The sequence below is a fragment of the Balaenoptera acutorostrata genome, chromosome 11 (assembly GCF_949987535.1).
Source record: "Balaenoptera acutorostrata chromosome 11, mBalAcu1.1, whole genome shotgun sequence".
NCBI classification, from domain to species: Eukaryota; Metazoa; Chordata; class Mammalia; order Artiodactyla; family Balaenopteridae; genus Balaenoptera; species Balaenoptera acutorostrata.
This window is the reverse complement of record NC_080074.1, coordinates 101,462,338-101,484,176: the sequence shown is the minus strand read 5'-3', so window position 1 is coordinate 101,484,176 and position 21,839 is coordinate 101,462,338. Positions and strand designations below refer to the sequence as shown.

Below are 21,839 nucleotides of genomic sequence, written 5' to 3'. Positions count from 1 at the left end.
GATGGGGGTCAGGGCTGAGGGAGCCCTGGAGGCAGATGAGAGGCCAGGGGCGGGGTGGGGGGCAGGAGGACGACGCTGAGCCTCGCAGGGACCAGCTGGCAGCCCCAGCCGGGATGGAGCAGCCTCTGGCCCTGGGGAGGGGGTGCAAGGCCAGCCTGATTCCAGGATGGGGTGGGGGGCAAAACGGCTACAAGCGTGGAGAGGAGGGACACAGCGGGGAAATCCACAGGTGACCAGGATTAGAAGAGGGAGGCGGGAAGCCCTGTGGGAAACTCAGTGTGTCACCACCGAGGAGGAGGAGACTGGTGGGCCAGGGCACGTTCAGGGCAGGACAGGTAACCCTTTGCCCTCCCTCTAAACAGAGTGTGTTTTGGTCTCACTGGAGGACTCAGAAGGGGAAGGTCCCTAGGCGCCCCTCACCCCCTCCCAGCATCCACGTCCTGAGGACTCCAGGGCTTAGCACCCCTCCACTTCATCCTGATCAATCAGAGTAAAAGGACTGTTAGCATCCTAGCATCTGGGCTAAGACCGACTCCCGGGGAGGGATCCTCTGTGCTTCAGAAAATGGTTTTATGAGCATCCAGAGTCAGAGTGAGAGCCTCTGGGCCACAAAGGAGAAGCTACCCTGCTCTGTTTCAGGGGAGGGGATCTGGGGGTGGGGGGCTGGGCAGGAGAAGACAAGGGTGGGGAGATGGGGGCTGCCAACACGCTCAGGGGCTACAGCCAGAGCTGCAGAAGGGGGCTCGGGGGCCCTGGGAACAGAAATGTAGTTTGCTTCTCTGGGTTACATATTTCTCCAACAGAAACCAGTGAAACGGTCAGAGGACGCCGCCTGGGCCGGTGTGGCATGAGCAGTATTTGCCGCCTGTGCGGCGTGGCAGGGTGCCAGGCCCACAACACAGCCCTGCACCACCCATCAGGGGAAGCAGGTCCTCAGCTTCACAGGTTAAACAGGAGAACATGACCCCCACCCTCAGGCGTGCACAGAACTCAGAGGGAGGGAACTGGGCTTCTCCCAAAATCCACACAATGGGAGGTCTGGGGCAACTTTAACTAGTTCCCCGGGAGCAAGGTAATCCCAGCCGATATCTGGATAAACCAACAGCCGCATTAAACTCTCTGTGGGGCAAGCAAAAGGCAGGGAATGAGCTTCTACTCTACGGACGAAACCAAGGGCAGCACTGGACCCCAGATGGACGAGGAGGCTGGTGAGGCCCCCGCCCTCCTTCCCACCCACCCTGGCCCAGACCTACACTCTTCCAGTAGGACTGGGAGTCTCCCCGAGGGGAGCCGGTCACCACCTCGCAGGCCGACGGCAGGCACGTTCCACAGCACTCGCCTTCGTGCAGAACGTAAGTGAAGCCCTGAAAACACACAAAGGGCGGGGCATCAGCACAGGCCGGCAGCAAAGACACAGGCGTTCTGGTCCACTCGGCAGGTGCACGGAGCCCTGGGGCTTGCAGGGGGACAGCTGGACCGGATGTTTTCATCTCTGCCCTCCACCAGCCCCTCGGTCATGCTAAGTGGTCAGGAAGCATCACCCACTGAGTCACTATGGGTCTTACACCAGCCGAAGAGACACAACCCTGCCCTCTGCAAACTTCCGCTTAAGAAGAGCCGGTCCATGGGAGTATTAAAGATGCTCAGAGTTCACTCAGAAGCAGCCAGCTGCCCTGATGCTTATCACGGCCCAAATCTAGGGCCCCCCACTGACCGGGGGAGAACATTCCAGAAGCCTGGAGTCCCGGCTCTGCCTTAACAGGGCTAATTACCTGCACAACATGAGTGCCCTGACCCCAGGACCTCTCAGCAATGTGCAGAGCTGGGCTTCCCCAGGTAGTCACTTGACATTTACCTAGTAGTTTACGGGGCACAGAGAGACGAGACCCACTTTCCCCAGAAAGCCTGCCAGGGAGGCCAGCATCCTGCAAGTCTGAAGTCCGCCAGCCCATCCCTCCTCTTGGAGGTCCTCCAATCTGGCCAAAGCATCGGGAACTTGGGTTGAAACCCTCCAATGAAAACTCTGAAGCGATGTACAAAGAACAGACGAAACAATGACGCGTGAGGCTGTCCCAGGGGCCGAGGGGCAAGAACCCGGGCCTGCGCAGCACCTCAGAGAGAAGGACGAACTGCAGCCGCAGCCGTGAGGGATGGGGGTGGGTACCACACCCGCTCGGCTCCCCAAGAGCACTCACAAGCAGGGCCCAGTCAGAGGACGCACTCAACGCTCAGTATCACCCCAGGTGGTGCCTCTCCCGGGGGAACGCAAGGACCCCAGAGACCTGGCTCAACTCTGTGGCATCTCCATGGGACCTACTTACACCCCGACCTGCGTCACAGCGGCGCCCAGTGAACTGTCCTCAGTCCTTGATCAGCGGAGATCTAGTTAGTTACCGTGCACCTGTGACGTACTAGGTGCTTTGGAGGCGCCAACAAATTAGGATGATACACTCGACACGCCCTCCGCTACAAGGCAGGATACACAAAATGGCACAAAAGAAACAGACACGAGGGAGCCTAGAACAGAGACATCGATGTCTTCAGGGATCTAGAGTCACTCTTGGGCACCCCCCTCAGGGTGCTGAGTGGTCTGGATTTGTGCATACTCTCTGTTTTCTGCTGCCTCCACCCACCACGGGCAAATACACTGCGGGTTATGGATGACCCAGGCTGGATGCCTGGTTCCCACAGCCCTACCTGCTTCTCATGCTCAGGTGCTCCCGGCCACGCCCCCAGGTTCTGGGGCTGCCGACTTTGCAAGATTCCCCTCCACAGTTTCCTCCTGCACAACCAGGGCTCATCCTGTATTTTCATCTCTGTTTCTTTTCCCGTACTCCTCCAAACCCTCTAGCTTATATCTGTCCAAAATAGACATCTCAGACCTTTCTCCCTACCCTCTTCTCTATCCTGTTTTCACTGGTTTCCCAATTAAGAGTGGAACTGAGTAGGTCTGATATCCACCCAAGGTGGAAACAGACGCCACTGGAAAATAACTTCCTCACTGATTTAACAGCACAATTGCCACAGCTGAGATGGAGGTGGAGGCCTGGAGTGCTGGCCCCTGTCTCTTGGCCGGGTCGTTCTGGCCCTCACACCGCCCGTGTTGCCAGCTGTACCAGCCTAAGAGCAGGGGCCCCGGCCTAGGAGTCAGGACACGCACGTGTCTGCTGGCTTCAGATGAGGCTCAGTGCAGTGGCCAACTTCATTCCCTGTGCAGATCCTCTGCTTTCTAACAAGTGGGAAGAACAGCCCTGCCTCCTCTTCCTTCTGGAGGGGTATCACGAGGATGAATAAAACATAATGGACTGCATGTAGTCGCTCAGAACACAGTTCCTGAAGCTACAATTTAGTCTGACTCTGGGGTCTAAGGGTCATAAGCCTTCAAAGAAAAACTCCTCTGAGGTTTATACAAAAGAGCAGGAATTCCTCTTGCTGTCAACGTGGAAGCAAGGCCATAGTACACCTATGAAATTCTTTGGGACACCAGCAATGCCCTTTGCTAATCTTATATCACGTTTCTGATGTGACGCGTAGAGGATTAATTATAGAGATGGTAGGGGAAAGCGTATTTCTGCAGACAGTGGCTTATAAAGGAACAATCAGAGGGTGATGGTGGTAGTGTTCTTTTTTTTTTTTTTTTGTCACAGCCTAGACAGCAAATGAATTCAGGTAAGTGAGCCTAAATGCCTCTGGAGTCTGACCAGAGCTGATACTCCCCTATTCCGAAGAACGAAGCCTGAGGCCATTCACTGAAGCTCCCACTTCAACACACAATACAGACCAAAGCCCAGCCTCCTCTCAGCTGTAAGTAAACCTCAGTGCTTCCTTCTCCTCCCAGAAGGTGTGAACATTCTGTCTCTAAGACAGGCCACTCGCCACCCTAGAGCCATTATCCGGTCGAGAGTTCTGGACATGGTGCCCCCTGCACTCACTCCTGCCCTCGGGACCCACCATCTTCCTGAACCGCCTCCAGCGCCTTGGCCTCTAGACAGCCAGGTTCACACTCCGTGCCCTGCATTCTCCCCAGCAGCTGATGGACCAGAGTGGGGACTGGACAGAGGACCCAGTCCATGGGCCGAGCTGAGCCCATACATTTTCTTCTTGAGAAATTCATCTCTGGAGCACACAGATTGAACAGGTCTGACTGGACGGGGTGAACCCTGGACCTGAAAAGCCACCCTGAGTTGAAGCCAGGTTCCATAAAGCCACGTGCAAATGAAGCTTCTGAGAAAGCGAAACGTCCTCCCAGGCCCGCAGTGAGGAACCGGACGGATGGGCAGAGAGAAGTGGAGACAGGGGCTCATGGGACAAACGGAGAGAAAAGTGGTACAACCACGGGGCCCACCTGCATGCCCTGCACTTCGTTTCTGAGTGATCCCTGGCTTTCCTGTAAATCCCCTTTTTATTTTTTATTTATTTTTTAAATTTATTTATTTATTTTATTTTTGGCTGCGTTGGGTCTTCGTTGCGGCGTGCGGGCTTCTCTTGTTGCAGAGCACGGGCGCTAGGTGCGTGGGCTTCAGTAGTTGTGGCGCACAGGCTCAGTAGTTGTGGCTTGCGGGCTCTGGAGTGCAGGCTCAGTAGTTGTGGTGCATGGGCTTAGTTGCTCCGTGGCATGTGGGATCTTCCCAGACCAGGGCTCGAACCTGTGTCTCCTGCGTTGGCAGGTGGATTCATTCATTCATTCATTCATTCATTCATTCATTTATTTATGGCTGTGTTGGGTCTTCGTTTCTGTGTGAGGGCTTTCTCTAGTTGCGGCAAGCGGGGGCCACTCTTCATCGCGGTGTGCGGGCCTCTCACTATCGCGGCCTCTCTTGTTGCGGAGCACAGGCTCCAGACGCGCAGGCTCAGTAGTTGTGGCTCACGGGCCTAGTTGCTCCGCGGCATGTGGGATCTTCCCAGACCAGGGCTCGAACCCGTGTCCCCTGCATTGGCAGGCAGACTCCCAACCACTGCGCCACCAGGGAAGCCCGCAGGTGGATTCTTAACCACTGCGCCACCGGGGAAGTCCTCCCCCCTCTTTTTATTTTAGCTAGCTTGAGTGGATTCCATTCTTTGCAATCAAAACCCCCTACCAAAACACAAAACATATTGGGTGCCAATTTTATGAAAACAACCTCTACACAGCACTCTCTTTACTTGACAGCAAGTTGTTTCCACTGCCTCCCATGGCCTGTGGGAGGAGATGGACACCGATGGGTTTCCAGAGCTTAGTGTTCCCCAGAGGCGCACCTGGATACCACGGCATCACCCTCTCCCAAGGGGGCCCGGCAGCCCTGCTCCCCCTCAGCACGAGCAAAGCAGGTAGAGCGCAGGTGAGCTGAACAGACCCCCCCCATTTCTGGATTCACTCTCAGGCCCCGCCACCGTCACCAAACCACACACACTCCCGGAAACAAGCACCAGGAGCCTGCTCTTCCCGCTGCTACAAAAGCACCACTAGCCGCGCGCACTTGCCTGCCCTGGCTCCTCTTCTTTTATCATTACTTCCTACTGATAACAGTGCAGTGATAATAGTCATGTAACCGAGCAGGACCCTATGGGGTCTTCCCGGGACAGGCCTCCCCCGTACCCTCTGCTTTAGCTCCTCTCTGAAGGACCTACGTAACAGTATTTGATGCACATTTCCTGAGTTGTTTTGCAGATGTGAAAACCCCCCACCGAACAGAAGATGTTAACTGCTTGATGACCGTGAGCACACAGCCCCAGGCCTCCTGGAGCCCAAGGACTGATCATGTGAACCCCTGTGACACCGCCCTGCTACCTCACCATCAGCCAGTCAGAGAACTGTGCACAAGCGGATCACATACCCTGAGACCCCCGCTCCCTCACCTGGCTCTTACAAAAGGCTTTGCTGAAACCCTTCTGGGAGCTCGGGGGCTTTTTAGAGCACGAGCCACCCGTCCCCTTGCATGGCCCTGCAATAAACCTTTCTCTGCGCCAAACTCCGACATTTGGGTTTGGCCTCGCGGTGCATCGGGCACGTGAACTTGCGCTAACAATAACAGCATTAAACCAGCAAACGGAATTGACCCCACCATTCCCCCGCGGACTGTGGTTCCCTTTTTCTAGAGTCTGATCAGTCTTCAATGTGCAAGAATAAAGCTCCCCAAGCACACAGGAGCCGTAGGGGCACGCCTCCACAAGAAGAATTAAAACCTGGACTGGGGGCTTCAAACCCCCAAATTATACCTCAAATTATAAACATGGCTCAACTTCTGTACCTCAAATGATACACCTGGTCTGAAAAATCACCAACCTGTGTAGAAACACTACAGTACACTGACACGGGGACCATCTCAGAAAATTCAGGACATATGTCTGTACTAGGTGTAGGCTAAGGAGATGTCTGAAAAGGGAAGAGATAGATAGAAAAAAAAATCAAGCCCTGTTTTCTAGGCAGTTAATCCACATCTCTGCTTAGACCAACTTCCCAGCCCTGTGGACTCAAGACCGCACAGCGGACATGACTATCAGCCAAGAACTCATCACAGAAGGATGACACAGCAATCCTTTCCTCATGCTTCTTTCCTTTACCCAGCCCCACTCCCCTCCTTGCCCCTCCCCTCTGGCCTTGAACCAGAGGTTCCTAAAGGGGCTTTCTGGCCTATTCCTGGGATCCCCTCCCCTACTTCCCTCCCCTATTCCTCCCCCTTACCGGCCGGCAGCTGTCTCCACAGGGCTTCTGAGAGCACTGGGCCACACGCAGGCCCATCACGGCATCCTCCAGGTCGGTGCAGGTGCACACGTCACAGCCCTCCTCCCAGAACTGGCCCACAGGGTAGATGGTGCCTTGGTGGACACACACCTGGAGACACAAGGTTTCCAAGAGTGAACTGACTCAGTTCATCTAAACAAGAAGTGAGTAAGCATCTACGCCGTGTTGGAAGCTACTCTAGGTGCTGAGACTACAGCAATAAATGAAAGCAACATAGTCTCTGCCCACACGAAGGGATGCTTACATAGTACAGTTTGCCCTCTTCCCTCCCCTGCCCACCTGCCTTAGGAAGGTCCACCCTGGGAGTGGCTCCTTTTGAGTCCTTCGAGGCCCTCAAGTGGGGATATAACACACTGGCCGCCTTGACCCACTATCAGTGCTGCCTTAACTGCATTTAACTCCTTCCTGTGTCACACGGAAAGCTGCACCCTAATTCTCAGACTGTGAAAAGGAATAAAGCAGATCTCCATATACTGACAGAGGATAATTCTACTATAAATTGTTAGATGAAAAAATACACATTCAAAACAGAATTTATAATATGCTACCCTCTCTGTGAGAAATAGGAAGCAATATAAATTCATAACATTTGCTCATATTTTCAAAAAGAAAAACAGATGGATACACCAATGAAAATGATAAATTATGAAGCGAGAGAAGGAACAAGGTAGGGAAAGTGAGGGTAGAGGTAAGATTTCTGGGAGGACATCTTGTTTTATAATTTAGGTTTTAGAATCGTTCACGTGTTTAGAATCGTCTATAGCACCCAGCCATGCTCTGAACCTGGTAGCGTCTCTGTAAGTACCTCCTGAGCCAATCAGATTTAGGCTGAGATGGAAGGCTGATGCCCCTTCACTGGGCCACGCAGCACTCGTGTGGGCAGGAAGGCAAGTCTTCCACAAGGAGCATGTGTCTGGCCACTGTCCCAGCTGGAGCCGAGCAGCCCCTACCTTATCAGGCAGGCAGGTGGTGGTGGTGCAGCCGCAGTCATTGGTGACGGTGGAGGCCAGGTACCCCAGCGGGCAGGTCACCGCCGAGCTGGTACAGTTGCAAACACACTTATACTCATCACAGCACTGGGTCTTCTGAAGGACTGGCATCCGGTGTGGAGGGCAGGAGGGCGGGGACCCCCTTGGGCATTCCTCCTTCCTGCAGGCTGAGGGGCAGCACGAGGTGATGCCCCGGTCCTGCCACACTGAGCGCTGCACTCAGCCTGGGTTCCTAAGCATTCAGCTACTATATAAGGTCCCAGGGAACTCTAGCCCCAGAATATTAAGTCAGAAACACACGTGAGCCCAGCTCAGGAGCTGAGGGATAGTCAACCATACCAAAAAGTGGTTAGTCTGCAGAAAAATAAGAACACTAACCCAAAGGAGAAATATGAAGCTATTTTAATGGAGACGCTAAGGCTGCTGGGTATCCACTCCACCACCTTCCCAGGCACATCTGGAAAGGGTGGGGTCCCTCCAGCTGCAGATACTCAGAGATGACTGGTGTAGAATCTCTAAGACCCAGAGAGCCCTGGGCACATAGGTACTGGTTAGCATTTTTATAAGCTGGTAGCTTATGAGATCCTATCCCCAACCTCAGTACCTGGAATAATAAATGACCTACAGTTTTAGGTCCTCCAACAATGATGAATGAAAAATGACAGCAATCTTGTCAAATCCACAATGCTCTTTAATCACTGCCAACTCCCATCCCATGCCTTTGCCTGTTCCCAGCTTCCTGCAGATACAATGTGTTCTCCCACCCTCGAGGGCTTTCATCTCAGAACTCTAGTGAGATTCTCAGTCAACAGGATGAGAAGTGGGTATTGACTTAAAGTGGGTATTCTCAGTAACTAAATACAGAATTCAGCTTCCTGACATGTCCAGAAACTGTCTTTAGTCCAACCCTATGCTTAAATTGTAGTATTTAGAAATTAAATACATAAACATACAGAGGAAGAAAAATCTATAAATTTATTTGGGAATAAGATCCAGTGATTTGAACAAACCAAGGGTACATTCCTTCCCCTCCATGGCTTATGGGAGGGTGGGAGAAAATAAAGATTAGATCTGGAGGCTTCTTCATCTCAGGTCCAAATGCCACCTAATAAGCCCAAAAGGGGGGTGCCTGCAGCTGTGTACACACCCCGTTCCCCATCGTAGCCTGTGGCTGGGAGGAGTCTTAGGGGATTCAGTCCACGTGTGACCTTGACCCCTCTGTTCTAGACACACCCCAAGCCCAGACTCAGCTCACTAGAATACAGGACGCCTTCCCAGACCAGGGGACAGTGACCGCACCGCCCCGTCCTCACCCACGGAGGGAGAACTTACAGCAGGTGAAGTTGGGTCTGCACTCGCCGGGGTTGGTCAGTGTAGGCTGGAGACCACCTTCGCAGTGAGGCACCGGGGGCAGGTCACAGCTCACCAGGTCACACACTGAGGGCCCAGAGAGAGACGTGCACTCAGAATTCAGCGAGGCTACTCTTGTGCTAGTGAGTGGCTCCCTACACTACATTCCTACTCACGCAGATGATGAGATGAAGGCAGAGCTAGAGACGGAGACAGAGGAGAAGATACAGGAAGACGAAAAGACAGGGGAAGAGATGGAGACAGAGATGGAGACAGAGGGGAAGATACAGGAAGACGAAAAGACAGGGGAAGAGATGGAGATAGAGATGGAGACAGAGGAAAAGATACAGGAAGAGGAAAAGACAGGGGAAGAGATGGAGACAGAGATGGAGACAGAGGAGAAGATACAGGAAGACGAAAAGACAGGGGAAGAGATGGAGACAGAGATGGAGACAGAGGAGAAGATACAGGAAGACGAAAAGACAGGGGAAGAGATGGAGGCAGAGATGGAGACAGAGGAGAAGATACAGGAAGATGAAAAGATAGGGGAAGAGATGGAGATAGAGATGGAGATAGAGGAAAAGATACAGGAAGACGAAAAGATAGGGGAAGAGATGGAGATAGAGACGGAGACAGAGGAAAAGATACAGGAAGACGAAAAGATAGGGGAAGAGATGGAGATAGAGGAAAAGATACAGGAAGATGAAAAGACAGGGGAAGAGATGGAGATAGAGATGGAGACAGAGGAAAAGATACAGGAAGATGAAAAGATAGGGGAAGAGATGGAGATAGAGATGGAGACAGAGGAAAAGATACAGGAAGATGAAAAGATAGGGGAAGAGGTGGAGATAGAGATGGAGATACACGGACAGGGAGGGGGCGGGGGGAGGTGATGATAGATACACAGACAGATAGATGATAAATAGATAGATGATAGATACACAGATAGATACATAGATAGATAGGTAGAGAGATAGGAAGATAGATAATAGATGATAGATACACAGGGAGATGATAGATCGATAGATAGATGATAGATAGGTAGATAATAGATGATAGATACATAGATAGATGATAGATAAATAGCTAGACAGTAGATAGATAATAAAAAGATGATAGGTAGATAGATAGATAGATAGATAGGAAGGTAGATAGCTAGATAGATAGATCCAAGCCATAGGACAAACTCATGTTGATTACTCTTGTCATCTGCAGGGACTCCAGCTCTCGGCCAATCACTTGAACCCTCTAGACTGCAAGATCATCTTCTGTAAGGTGGGCACTCTACCTCACAGGGTCGGTCTATTGATGTCTTGAAATAATGAAGGCAAAGTGCCTGGCACGTTGGAGAAGCTTCAAAATGTCCATAAAATGAGGTCTTTGAACTAAATGACCCCCAGTTCCCTCCACTGTTAACATCCTAAGACCTATTTTTACTAAATTGTCCTCGAGTCAGATTCGCCCCTCACCCCCACCCCGCCACATAAGGTTTCTCTTTATCCCCGATAAATCGCATCAGCCTAAAGCAATGTCTCAGATGATTTCTTTTTTAGATCCTCGGACTGTCTTGATTTATCTGCTCTCCCTCAAAGGTTTCATCGCCTCAAACTTCACAAGCCTGTGCTTTATGTCTTCATCTGTACAATTAATAAACGCCTGGGACAGGACGGGGACAAGGCACTAGAGACTTCCTGCCGTGTTACTCAGAATTCCATCAGCTCTGGATTCATTTAATTACACCGTTATTCAGCCCATTATTCACGATGCAGGTTGCAAGCCTATAATGAAACCCTTTGACAAATAAGGTGTTGGAGTCAAGGTGCCCATGTGTGGCCTTTTCTACAGTTACTCTGGCATAACTGGCTCTGCAGTAAATCCCTTGCACCTCCCCCACCAGTGATTACCCCATTCTTTTACTGTGTACAGCACAGCGATTCACAATTTTTAAAGGCTATACTCTGTTTATAGTTGTTATAAAATATTGGCTATATTCCCTGTGCTGTACAATATACCCTTGCAGCTTATTTATTTTATACACAGTAGTTTGTACCTCTTACTCCCTTGGCCCTATATTGCTCCTCCCCCCTTCCCTCTCCCCACTGGTAACCACTAGTTTGTTCTCTATATCTGTGAGTCTGTTTCTTTTTTGTTATATTCACCAGTTTGTTGTACTTTTAGATTCCACATATAAGTGATATCATACAGCATTTGCCTTTCTCTGACTTATTTCACTAAGCATAATACCCTCGAAGTCCATCCATGTCGCTGCAAGCGGCAAAATCTTATTCCTTTTTACGCCTGAGTAGTATTCCATTGCATGTATGTACCACATCTTCTTTATCCATTCCTCTGTTTTGTGGGGGGTTTTTCCTATTTTTTGGCCACGCCACGCGGCACTCGGGATCTTAGTTCCCCAACAAGGGATCGAACCCATGCCCCCCACAATGGAAGCACAGAGTCTTAACCACTGGACCACCAGGGAATTCCCTATCCATTCATCTGTTGATGGTCACTTAGGTTGCTTCCATATCTTGGCTATTGTAAATAATGTTGCTGTGAACATTGCACCCCATTCTTTTTTAATGCTTTCAAAACTTACATTTAAGAAGTCACGGCAGAATCTTTCTAGTTAAGAAATCCTACTTTCCAGAGGCTACTCTTTCCAGGTTTTGGAAAGTCCACACCCTGCTCCTGACCACGAGCCCCTTCAGCACCACCACCTCGGCCCCCTCTCCCCGGGGCGGGGCTGGGGTTGGACCCCGAGAAATGCCACGCGTGACACATACCACACTCGTACTCGGGGCAGCACTGCTGCGAGCTCTGCCGGAGACGGGCCACCTCGCACGGGCCGCATGCAGGCGCTGGGGGAGAAGAGGCCGCAGAGGTCAGAGAAAGAGACAGCGGTACCCACTGCAGACTCTCGGCCGCGGGAACCAGCCAGGCCCGCTGACGAATGAGTCTCCCGGTGTGTCCTGCTGTCCCCTCAGATGCGCCCTCGGGAGACCGAGGCTGAGGGCCAAGGAGGGGACAGCAGGGCAGGCGCGCGCACGCACACACACACACACACACACACACACACACACACACACACCCTCCCCCGAGAGCTCCACCCCCGTGCAGAAAGGGGAGCCCAGCCCGGCGAGGCAAGGAGGGTGGGGCTGGCATGGGGAATCCACGTGTGGATCTGGTCCACCAGGTCTGAAGACAGGGTGGCCTTGGGGTCTGGAGGGAGCCCTTAGGGAGGGGCCTCACCTCTGGCTGTGGGGCAGGGCTGTGTCGTGCAGTTGACCTTCCGCCTGCTGAGGCACGTGCAGATCTGGCAGGGCTGGTGGTCTGGGACCCACGTTTCCAGAAGCTGAGGGAGAACGAGGTTCAGGGAGGGCCCAGGAGTTCATGGAAGTTGGGTCCCCCCACCCCTGGCTCGTTCTCCCCGGGGGACGCCCAGTGCCCGAGCCCCGCCTGGGTCAGAGCTGCGCAGATGAACCGAGACAAGCTGACAGATGCTGAGGATCCTGAGGAGGAGGGAGCTGGAGGAGCCCTGGGGTGCCTGGGGGCGCCCGTACTGCTTTGTACACTCGGGGGAAGGACAAACCACAGGTTTCAGAAAACATGGAGCTTTCATCACAGCCCTTCTGATGGTGACGCTAAAACAAAGCAAGGCGAGAGAATGAGGACTCGTGTGTCACCCCGCCGGCCACTTCCCAAGCCGAAGGAGAAGCTGGGCTGCAGCTTGAGAAAGATGCCATTCATTTCTGGAATGGACTTAAGACTATGCGGCAGGAAGAGCTGAAGGGGCAACAGCAGAACTCTCAGAACCCTCACATTGTTGGGACTGGTGGTGACGTTCCAGATCAGGGTGCCGTTGCCAGATGAGGCTCACCAGGGCAGCAGGCATCCCCACTGCACAAGGGCTTCAGTCAGGAAGCCCCCCAACTCCTTCGTCGGCTTCACCCTCCGTGCCACTGCCCGCTTTCCTCCCAGGCGAGGGGAGGGCCCCCCAGCCTGCCTCCCAGGACTGTGCAAGAAGCAGGAGGCTGTGAAGAGCACAGATGGGACTGCAGAGCCAAGACTGGGTCCCTGTGGGCTCGGCCATCAAGGGAAATTCCAGTGAAGTCACCCCTGAATAAACGCATCCTTATCCAGCAGCTCAAAGGCCGCTAAAAAGTCCCCAGGTCAAGAAGGTCGTACTTATTCCGTCTGCTTCCACGGTCCGCAGTCAGCGTGTGCCGCGGAGAGGGAGAGAGATGGGACATCTCCGGCTAAACCCCGCCCTGGGCTGCCCGTCCTCCCGCGGGATTAAACCTTGGATGCTTCCCTCGACACCTTCTGCTGCATCCACGTAACAGCCCACATCTGAGGGGCAAGTGTCACGTGGCACGGTTTAAGGGCTTTACGTAAACTACTCATTTAATCCTCACCGTAGCCCCATGACCGGGACATTCTTACTGTTATCCCCACTTGTCCAAGAAGAAAGCGGAGGCACTTGCTCGGGGTCACACCGTTGCAGGGCAGAGATGGGATCTGGACCCAGAATCCACTTTGTATCACTGTGTTCTGCTGCCTCCCGGCAATAAGTAGCATTAAACATGTGCAAGATATTTCCCCAAAGGCTTTACACTGACTCATTGTATGTTCCTTCTAATGACCCTATCGGGTGAGTACGACCATTACTTACACTGACCAGTGATGACACTGAGGCACAGACCAGGAGCTTGACCAGGTGGCACAGCCGGGGTTTGGACCCGGCGTCCTGGCCCTGCACACCACATGCTCTCTCTCCAAACCACAGCCGCCAGGCTTGGCCAGCCCGCTGAGGGGCTGTGGGAGTGCCAGGCACTGGGTACACTGTCCCAGCCCTCGAATGGCTGACGGTCAAGCCGAGGAAATAGGACTTGCCCGTGAAAAGGTGAATGAGATCACTCAATTTTGATGCATCCACACCACGGAATACTACTCAGCCATAAAAACAAACTACGGAACGTACAGTGTGGATGGATCTCGAGAGTATTACGTTGAGCGAAAGAAGCCAAGCAAAAAAGGAGTAAATACTGCATGAGTCCATTTACATAAAATTCCAGAAAATGTAAACGGATCTATAGTGACAGAAAGCAGACCAGTTGTTGCCTGGGGATGGAGGTGGGGACTGGGGGTGTATTAAACAGGGGCATCAGGGAACTTTCGCAGGTGAAGGAAATTTCATTATCTTGATCGTGATGACGGTTTTTACAGGTTCATGCACCTGTCAAAATCCATCAGATTGTACATTTATATTTGGTGCTGTTTACTGTCTGTGAACTCTCCATAAAGGTGATTTTTAAAAGAAGAGTGCCAGGAGTGCAAAAGAAGAGTTCACTAGGGCTGTGGGCTCCAGAGAGGCCTCACATCCTTGGGGACGTGGCCACTGCAGGAGGCTGTGCTTAACCTGGCGGGCAGGGTGCAGCCCCGAGGCTCTGTAAGCAGGACCCGCCTTAGAGGGAAGAAAGTTCAACAAGGACAAGCCTTGAGCGGGTGCCAGGGAGCGGGTGGAGAGGGAGGGATGAGGACCAGGAAACAGAACAGAGGCTGCAGCGGCTACTATTCCAGCTTCTCCAAGGGGCTGGGGAGACCCAAGGAGGGGCACAGGGACAGGCGAGGCTGGGCAGAGTGGAGGAAGGCAGGGGAACTCACACATCTCCCCAGGTCTCTCTCTGCTCTGCCTCTTTCCTGCTCTTTTACACTGATGGTGATGCCAAAAAAACCATAAATCAAGGGATTTATATTTAGACGTTTAAATGGCAAAGTGATGAGATAAGAACGGAGATATATATTTATATATTAGGGTTTTTTTTTCTCTTTTTAAAAATGAACTCCAGACATCTAAAATTCAAGAACGAATTACACAGCTTTCCAACTCTCCTTGGCAACATCACAATAGATGACCAAAAGCAGGTGTTAAACGTCCTCTTCCAGGGATTTCCATTTTCCCAGGAAGCTTTAATGAGGCAGGCCACAAGAATCTATGGCCCCTGAAAAAGAGCCCTGTTTGGCAAAGGCTAAGCTTCTAAAAGCGCCCGCGGCCAGCTCTTAACAGCAGTACACCTGGCGCGTTATGCAGCCAATCGGCCAGCAGAGGGCACTCCTGCATCAGGACAGGCCAACTCCAGGCAGCTCTGTCTCAGCCCCCAGGTTCCAGGGCCTGGTGCAGGACTGTTACCTGGACAGAACAGGTAAGCAAGCTGGCTGGAGTTAAAGATTAAATAAAGATGACAGGAGAACGACCTGCAGAGAATGCAGCAAGGGAAAACTGAAGTCTTCAGAGCCCAAGGTCAGAGCAGGCACTCAGCAAGTCACCAGGCACTGCCCACCCCGGCCAGGATTTGAGGGAAGATGTAAATTAAATGTCAGCGCTGAGCCGCTACAGAACACCGCTACAGAGAGGAGACGAGGCTCAGCAGACCGTCTGGGTGATGCAGGCAATCCCCAGTGGAGGTGAAGCAGCGCTTGCCCAGCACAGCGGGCTGTGTGTGGGCAAGGCGGGACGGCTCATGCATGGCCCCGGATCCCTTTAGAGCCGGCTACAAAGGCAGAGTGCATTTTGTAAAATAAACAAGAGCTATGGAAACGTAAATAGTTTGCCCTTCCAAAATTACCACAGGAGATTTCTACCCTGGATTATTTCCCCGAAGAAATGTTTTCTGGCATTTATTTTTCAGTTTCAAGAAAATTCACTTAATGGAAATGTTCTTCATATTAGAGTGTTATTCCCTCTCTACTTTGAAAGTCAAAGCTGGACTGGCTAGATATTTATCTTCATCCGTTTAAACTATATTTTCTGAAATAACTAAAACCGGCTGTGTTCCCTTCATAGTTTTTTATTAACTAATTTTATGTTGCTTGATTTTAAAATGCATTTATCAGACTATATCTATGTCAAAATACTGCACTATTTGGAAGCCCTCTTCATACAACTCTGATGCATATTCCAATGTGTGGGACTGAAGGGGCAGGGAGCAGGGAAAAGGGTCAGGGAGGAGGAGTGGGGAAGCGGGCAGAGACCCTAGGATAAAATTCACAAGCCTCCCGCCTTCGGGTCCCTGCGGACACCTGACTCACAGAGAGCCAGAAATGCAAACTTGAGTTTCCTTCTGATCTCGAGGATGCCAAGGAAGGGGGTAGAGACCATTTCTGACTGCCTCTGAGAACACCTTGCCACCAACGGCAAAACCAGCCTGAAATGACCACTGGGTGTCAGCACCCCAGGGCATTGGTACACGTCATCTGCGCCCAGCGGGAGCCCAGGAGCCGTGCAAGTCAGGGAGAGCGATGTAAGGTTTTGTCAACTCTTTGGGGGAACATTATGGTACAGGCAGTTACTTAATTTGGCCAGCTGAAATATGGCAGTAGAGTGCGACTGGACTTCTTTCCTGGTTTACCTGTTACACTGTGAGAACAAATGGGATCCACTAGGATAAAGCCCAGCGACAAAACAGAGCCAGTGGGACCATCCAGGTAATCGCCTTATTGGTGCCATGCTTACCTGGACACCCAGTCAGCTCAGCGTTTAGCTCACGGTTCCCGTGGGACCAGTGGCAGGGCTTGGACACTATAGGGTGACCTGGTGTAGTGAATACGGTCTTTTTAAATCACCTCTTGCCATCTGAGCCTTAGTTCCCCATTCAGAGGGACATGTAATAATTACCCTATGGAGCTTTAGGGAGAATCAAATGAAACGGTCCATTTCCTAGCTTCTGATGGCAGGGACAGAATAGTGTAATCCTGGAATGATTGTTTTCATCATTCTCCAGTTGGTTAGCTAGCTTCACCATGTGTTCTCCTACTTCTGATTAAACACAGTGTTAAGTCACCTGACCTGGTCCACTTAGTGACGAAGGTCTTCCTTGGTGATGATGGAGATGTTAGGTCTTGAGTGCAGCCCATGGTCATAGAACACATCCTCCTTTGCTAGAAGCCAAATGTGCTCCCCCTCTACCAGGCTCTGTGGTATCACTGCCAGTTTGAAAGGCAGGACCACGGCCCACACTCACAGGTCCACAGACACACACGGCCCCAGGTACTACAATACACACATTGGCAACTTTGAAGAGATATGACTGCCATCTGAGTCCAAGAAGAGGGAGTTTGGTAAATAAATAGCCTTTCAAAATAATGATTCCTAAAAGGCTAAGAGAATTGATGACTTGATGACTCAATGACTTCCAAGAAAATCAGCGCAAAGGGGACCTAGCAAAAGGGAAATTTCATGTATCGAAAACAGCAAGCTCTTTGGAATCAGACAGAGCTTCAAATACTAACTCCAACTCCCAACCTCATCTCCTACAAACTGCATCCATGGGCAAGGTACCAAGCTCTCTAAGCCTTCATTTTCTCATGGGTGTTTTGTGAGTATTTATGAGAGGGGATACTACACACACACACACACACACACACACAATTCTATAGTCTAATACGTCTGAGAAGCAAAAACTTGCAATGTACATTAGCATATCAAAAGCTCTAAAGAATCCTGCAATAAAGAAACCTGTCTAACTTGCTTAGCTGGTGTTCTTTAAAACCTCTTGACCACAGGTAACTGTCAATACCTTGCCTGCTAAACACACCTTTGAAAAAAATGTTGAAATAATGAATATATAGTGCTTAGTACAATGTAAGGTACCTAATACATCTTAATAATGGTAGACATCACCATATAAAATATTCTTTTCCCATCCCCTCCTGGGTTCCTAGCAGTCTACTAACATGGATATAATGATAAATATAGTAATGGTAATAATGTGTTGTTGGCGCTTGATCACACGGCTAACCCATGACAGATCCGGGATTTGAACCAAGATGTGTCTGACTCCAAAGCCGTTATGCCATACTGTCTTCCCGTCCCTCAGGAACCCCCCTGGAGAGCAGAGCCATGCAGCCAAGGTTAGAAGGGGCCAATCACGGGTGAACACTTCCCCCTACTGGCCCCACGGGGGGCGAGAGGCCAGGGCTCCTACCTGGCGCCGGATCCCATCGTCACCGACGCACTGGGTGCAGGCCTCCTCGGGGACACAGCTGCCTTCCAGCAGCACTTGGTGCAGGGGGCAGAAGCAGCCTTCTGAGGGATGGTCCCCACAGGAGCTCACGTTGCCCTCACATTGGCGGGGGCAGCCGCGCTCACAGTGGTTGTAGACCAGGGATGGCGGGCATGGCACAGCTGCAGACAGAGAAGGGGGTCACCCTCAAGGGTCTGCACCAACCGGAGGGAAGCGGCTCAGCTTCAAGGCAGTTGATCATCTGACAAACTTGCTGGGGCAGAAACTGCTAGTTTCCACCAATTTTCATTCTCTCCATCTTCCATGGAAATAGACAGACCTTCAAGCCGGGCACATGACCACCCAGAATAAAGACTACATTTCCCAACCTCCCTTGCAACGAAGTGCAGTCATGTGATTACATTCTGACCAATGAACTGTAAGAGCAAGTGTAGACTCTTAACAGCAGTTTCTAAGAATCATTTTTTTGAAAGACAGCTGCGTCTCTGGCCCTTTTCCTTCCTTCCCCTCATCCCGCCACTTGGAACCTGGATGTGATGGCCAGAGCTCCACCTTAAACCGTGAGGAAAAAGCACACCCAAGTGAGGATGGAGCAAAGAACTAGAATCCACTTTGAGACCCAGAAAGAGCTGGGACTGCCTCCCTCTGATCAGCTGTGTGACACAGAATTTTACTTCTCTCTTACTTGTAGCCAAATTTAATCCCAGCTGACGATGTGAACCTGTGTATCCTTAGGAAGTTCTACGGTTCTTTTCTTTGAATACACCTATATTTAATGCTTCGAAAATTCTCTTCAACTTAAGTAAGGAATCCACAGCTATGGAGGGCTGCCCTGGGAGAAAAGCTACAAAATGATCCACTTCTACCACTCTGGTCCTGCTCAACCCCTTCCTCACATTTTCACGGTGCAAAGGCAGGTGGTAGAGAAGGTTTGCAAGGATTTAGAGCACCAAAGACTTTCCTATAAATGCATGACAAATTGCCTGGAAGTCGACAAATTAATAAGCAGAGAAGCTGTGATCGGTAACTCAGAAACTAACATTTTCCCCTTAATCTGCAGGCAGGTTGAAAGGAGACTGTGTCATCCACGGGGACTCGGAAAACCAGAGCCCCAAAGACACCTAGGGGTTATCTAGTCCAACTATCTCATTCCAAGATGCAGAAACTGAGGTCCAGAAAGACTAAGTAAATAGCTGATGACCAGCTGAGCTGGGGCTAGGATGCCCAAGTCCTCTAGCCCCAGTTAAAGCTGTGACAGCATTATAATAATAAACTTGGAGACTCTGAGATGCTTGTACACATTGATTTTCCTCAAAAAAAAAAAAAAAAGGTCAGGGATTACATTAGAAACTGAGGATGTTGAAGTTCAGTGTTCTTATCACTCCAGCACGCCCTGAGAGCAGGAGCCATGTCTGATTCATTTTGGTGTCCCTGACATGTTAAATATTAAATACATGCCAAGTCCAAGTAAGGAAGCTGACCTTGGGAGGTGTCTACACTAGCAATCCTGTGGTGTTTGTAATGAAGAAGCCTTCTTGGTATTCAAATGGCAAAATTCCACTCACACTTCAAAATCCTGTTCAGGCATGGGCTGCTCTGCGAGCCTTTGCTAAAGCTTGGTGCAATTCCAAATTCAAGGTGACTGCTTAGTCTGTACTTCGCTGTGGCCTGGGTGTGTCTAACCCATTAAAATCACATTTGTATGAACTGCGGAACTACTGCTGGAAAGGACCATGCTTTCATTTACACAGAAATTCTATGTTCAAATTACTTATACGTCTCCCATCTTATTTGATCCTGAATGGAATCCTAGGAAACAGGAAATGCAGAGATTTTGGTCTTCATTGCCCAGATAAAGACCGTGAGGCCCAGAGAGGCTGAGCAGGTCCCCCATTCGCTGGTCTTCACAGCGTCTGGGGGTGCCTAAGGAGACTCACCACAGAAATCGGGGGTCCTCCAGTCGACACACACCCCCTTGGTCCGACAGAGGTGGGCATAAGAGGCAATGGCCTCACACACTTGCTCCTGGTGGCAGCTGTCCTGCTGGCAGATGGCGTGAAATGTGGCCGGGGCAAGGACCGCGTGGCACTCGGCAAACAGCGCCGAGAGGAGGACCTGGCAGTGGGAGCCCCTGGAGACGGGACATGGCTCCTCGGGACCCAGCAGGCACGTCTGCCCCGGCTGTTGCACCGTCCACTCCTGGACCAGCGTCTTCCAGTCTGCGGTGACTGTGCCATCCCTCAGCATGAAGTCATTGGCCCCATTCTCATCACAGATGCCTAGAGAAGCAAGGAAAGACACGGTTAGGAGCCCAGGGTGCCAAGCCCTTGATGCCGGAGACCTGGCCATTCTCCATCACCGCCAGTGTCTGAACCTTACTACTGGACCCAGAAATAGCAGTGGCCAAGGGCCCTGAGGATAGAGCAAGGAGGGTTTATGTCAGGGAGGAGAGTCAGAAGATATTCTTACCACAGAGACCGTACATCTTTGAGGCAAAGGTCTTGGGGCTCAGCTGCAGCTGGAACTCGTTGTTTTGTGGGGTGAAGGTGAGGATGTGGCCGAGATGGTTGAATCTGACCTCATACATAATGGTACCATAGACACTGACCTCCATGTCCCCACCCATGTAAGGGACAGAGACCAATCTCCCATTCACCACCACCTGCCCAAAGAAGAAAACCACCCATCAGTAGTCATGGCAACATGGAATCCTAGGATTTCACTCTTAGCCACTTTCCAAAGTTCCCAACAGTTCCTACACATTCACCCCGCTCAACTCCACTGTTATCCACAAACCCGGACGTTTGCCAGCAGCTCTTCAAAGACAAAGGGGCTTTGCAGAGCTTGGCAAAAGAGTGGACTCATAACACTGAACAGACAGCCATGCATCTGGAACCCGAAAGCCCAAGGATTAAGAGGAACCATGAGTCACCCGACAGGGAAGATGACTCCTCAAGAAAAGCTGGGAAAGTTGCTTATTTGCCAACTGGTCAGTGCGCTGTCTCCAGGAGCATCTAATAGGACTACTTTAAGCATCTGATTTGATCTGATTGACTAGCTCTTTAGAGGCCCCACGATATATCTTATCAAACCTATTAAAATATACTCACATCCCACGACGAATATAATTTTTGCTGTAAAAATTTTACAAGGCTTTTTATCCTTTTGATTTTTATATTTTTGTCTATGAGCTACTCATTTAATGTATGACAAGCTGTGATTTTTCAGCAATCACTGTGCACGTTCAAGAATTCTTGCAAGAGGAGAACATCTAACCCATAAGCTGCTTTCACGTAATGAAATATTTACGATTTCTAAATGAACGTGTAAAGAAGTTGGCAGAAAGCAACCTCTTGTAAACATTTAATCAAACATTTATTTTTTAATCAGTTTTGCAGTTTTCTTTTTGAATCTTGGGTCCACACATTTTGTTTGGGCCCAGAATATTTTCATAGGCCCTAAATATTTTCCTTTGGAAGGTTTGCAGGCCCTGGGTGCAGGGCACATAATGCCTGCTGGGCAAACAGCCTGGTGTCACCCCCCATTCTTCGACCAGTGCCAGAAACTGGCACTACATTCACAATGTAATGCTATCGAAAATGGACCCTTTCTTCCAAATCTGGACCCAAAACAAAATGAAATTACACCACGAGGGAGATAGCAGTGAGCCCCTCCTGCTCATGGGGCAGGAGGCCGAGTCCCCAACAGGAGCACCAGCTAAAACCGGCTGCCACCGGGTCCACGTGGCTTCCC

The 21,839-nt window shown here is 50.9% G+C and overlaps 1 protein-coding gene across 1 annotated transcript in view; it reads right to left on the bottom strand.

Moving 5' to 3' along the window:
• Positions 1 to 21,839, bottom strand: part of VWF (von Willebrand factor) — a 151,706-nt gene that overhangs the window by 15,242 nt on the left and 114,625 nt on the right. The window contains exons 37-45 of the mRNA XM_028163508.2: positions 20,556 to 20,748; positions 20,024 to 20,365; positions 18,048 to 18,247; positions 12,313 to 12,415; positions 11,847 to 11,921; positions 9,043 to 9,147; positions 7,672 to 7,877; positions 6,662 to 6,811; positions 1,254 to 1,364 (exon numbers count right to left, since the gene is read on the bottom strand). Coding sequence (XP_028019309.2) covers positions 1,254 to 1,364; positions 6,662 to 6,811; positions 7,672 to 7,877; positions 9,043 to 9,147; positions 11,847 to 11,921; positions 12,313 to 12,415; positions 18,048 to 18,247; positions 20,024 to 20,365; positions 20,556 to 20,748 — 1,485 coding nt within the window. The remainder of the gene's footprint in view (positions 1 to 1,253; positions 1,365 to 6,661; positions 6,812 to 7,671; positions 7,878 to 9,042; positions 9,148 to 11,846; positions 11,922 to 12,312; positions 12,416 to 18,047; positions 18,248 to 20,023; positions 20,366 to 20,555; positions 20,749 to 21,839) is intronic.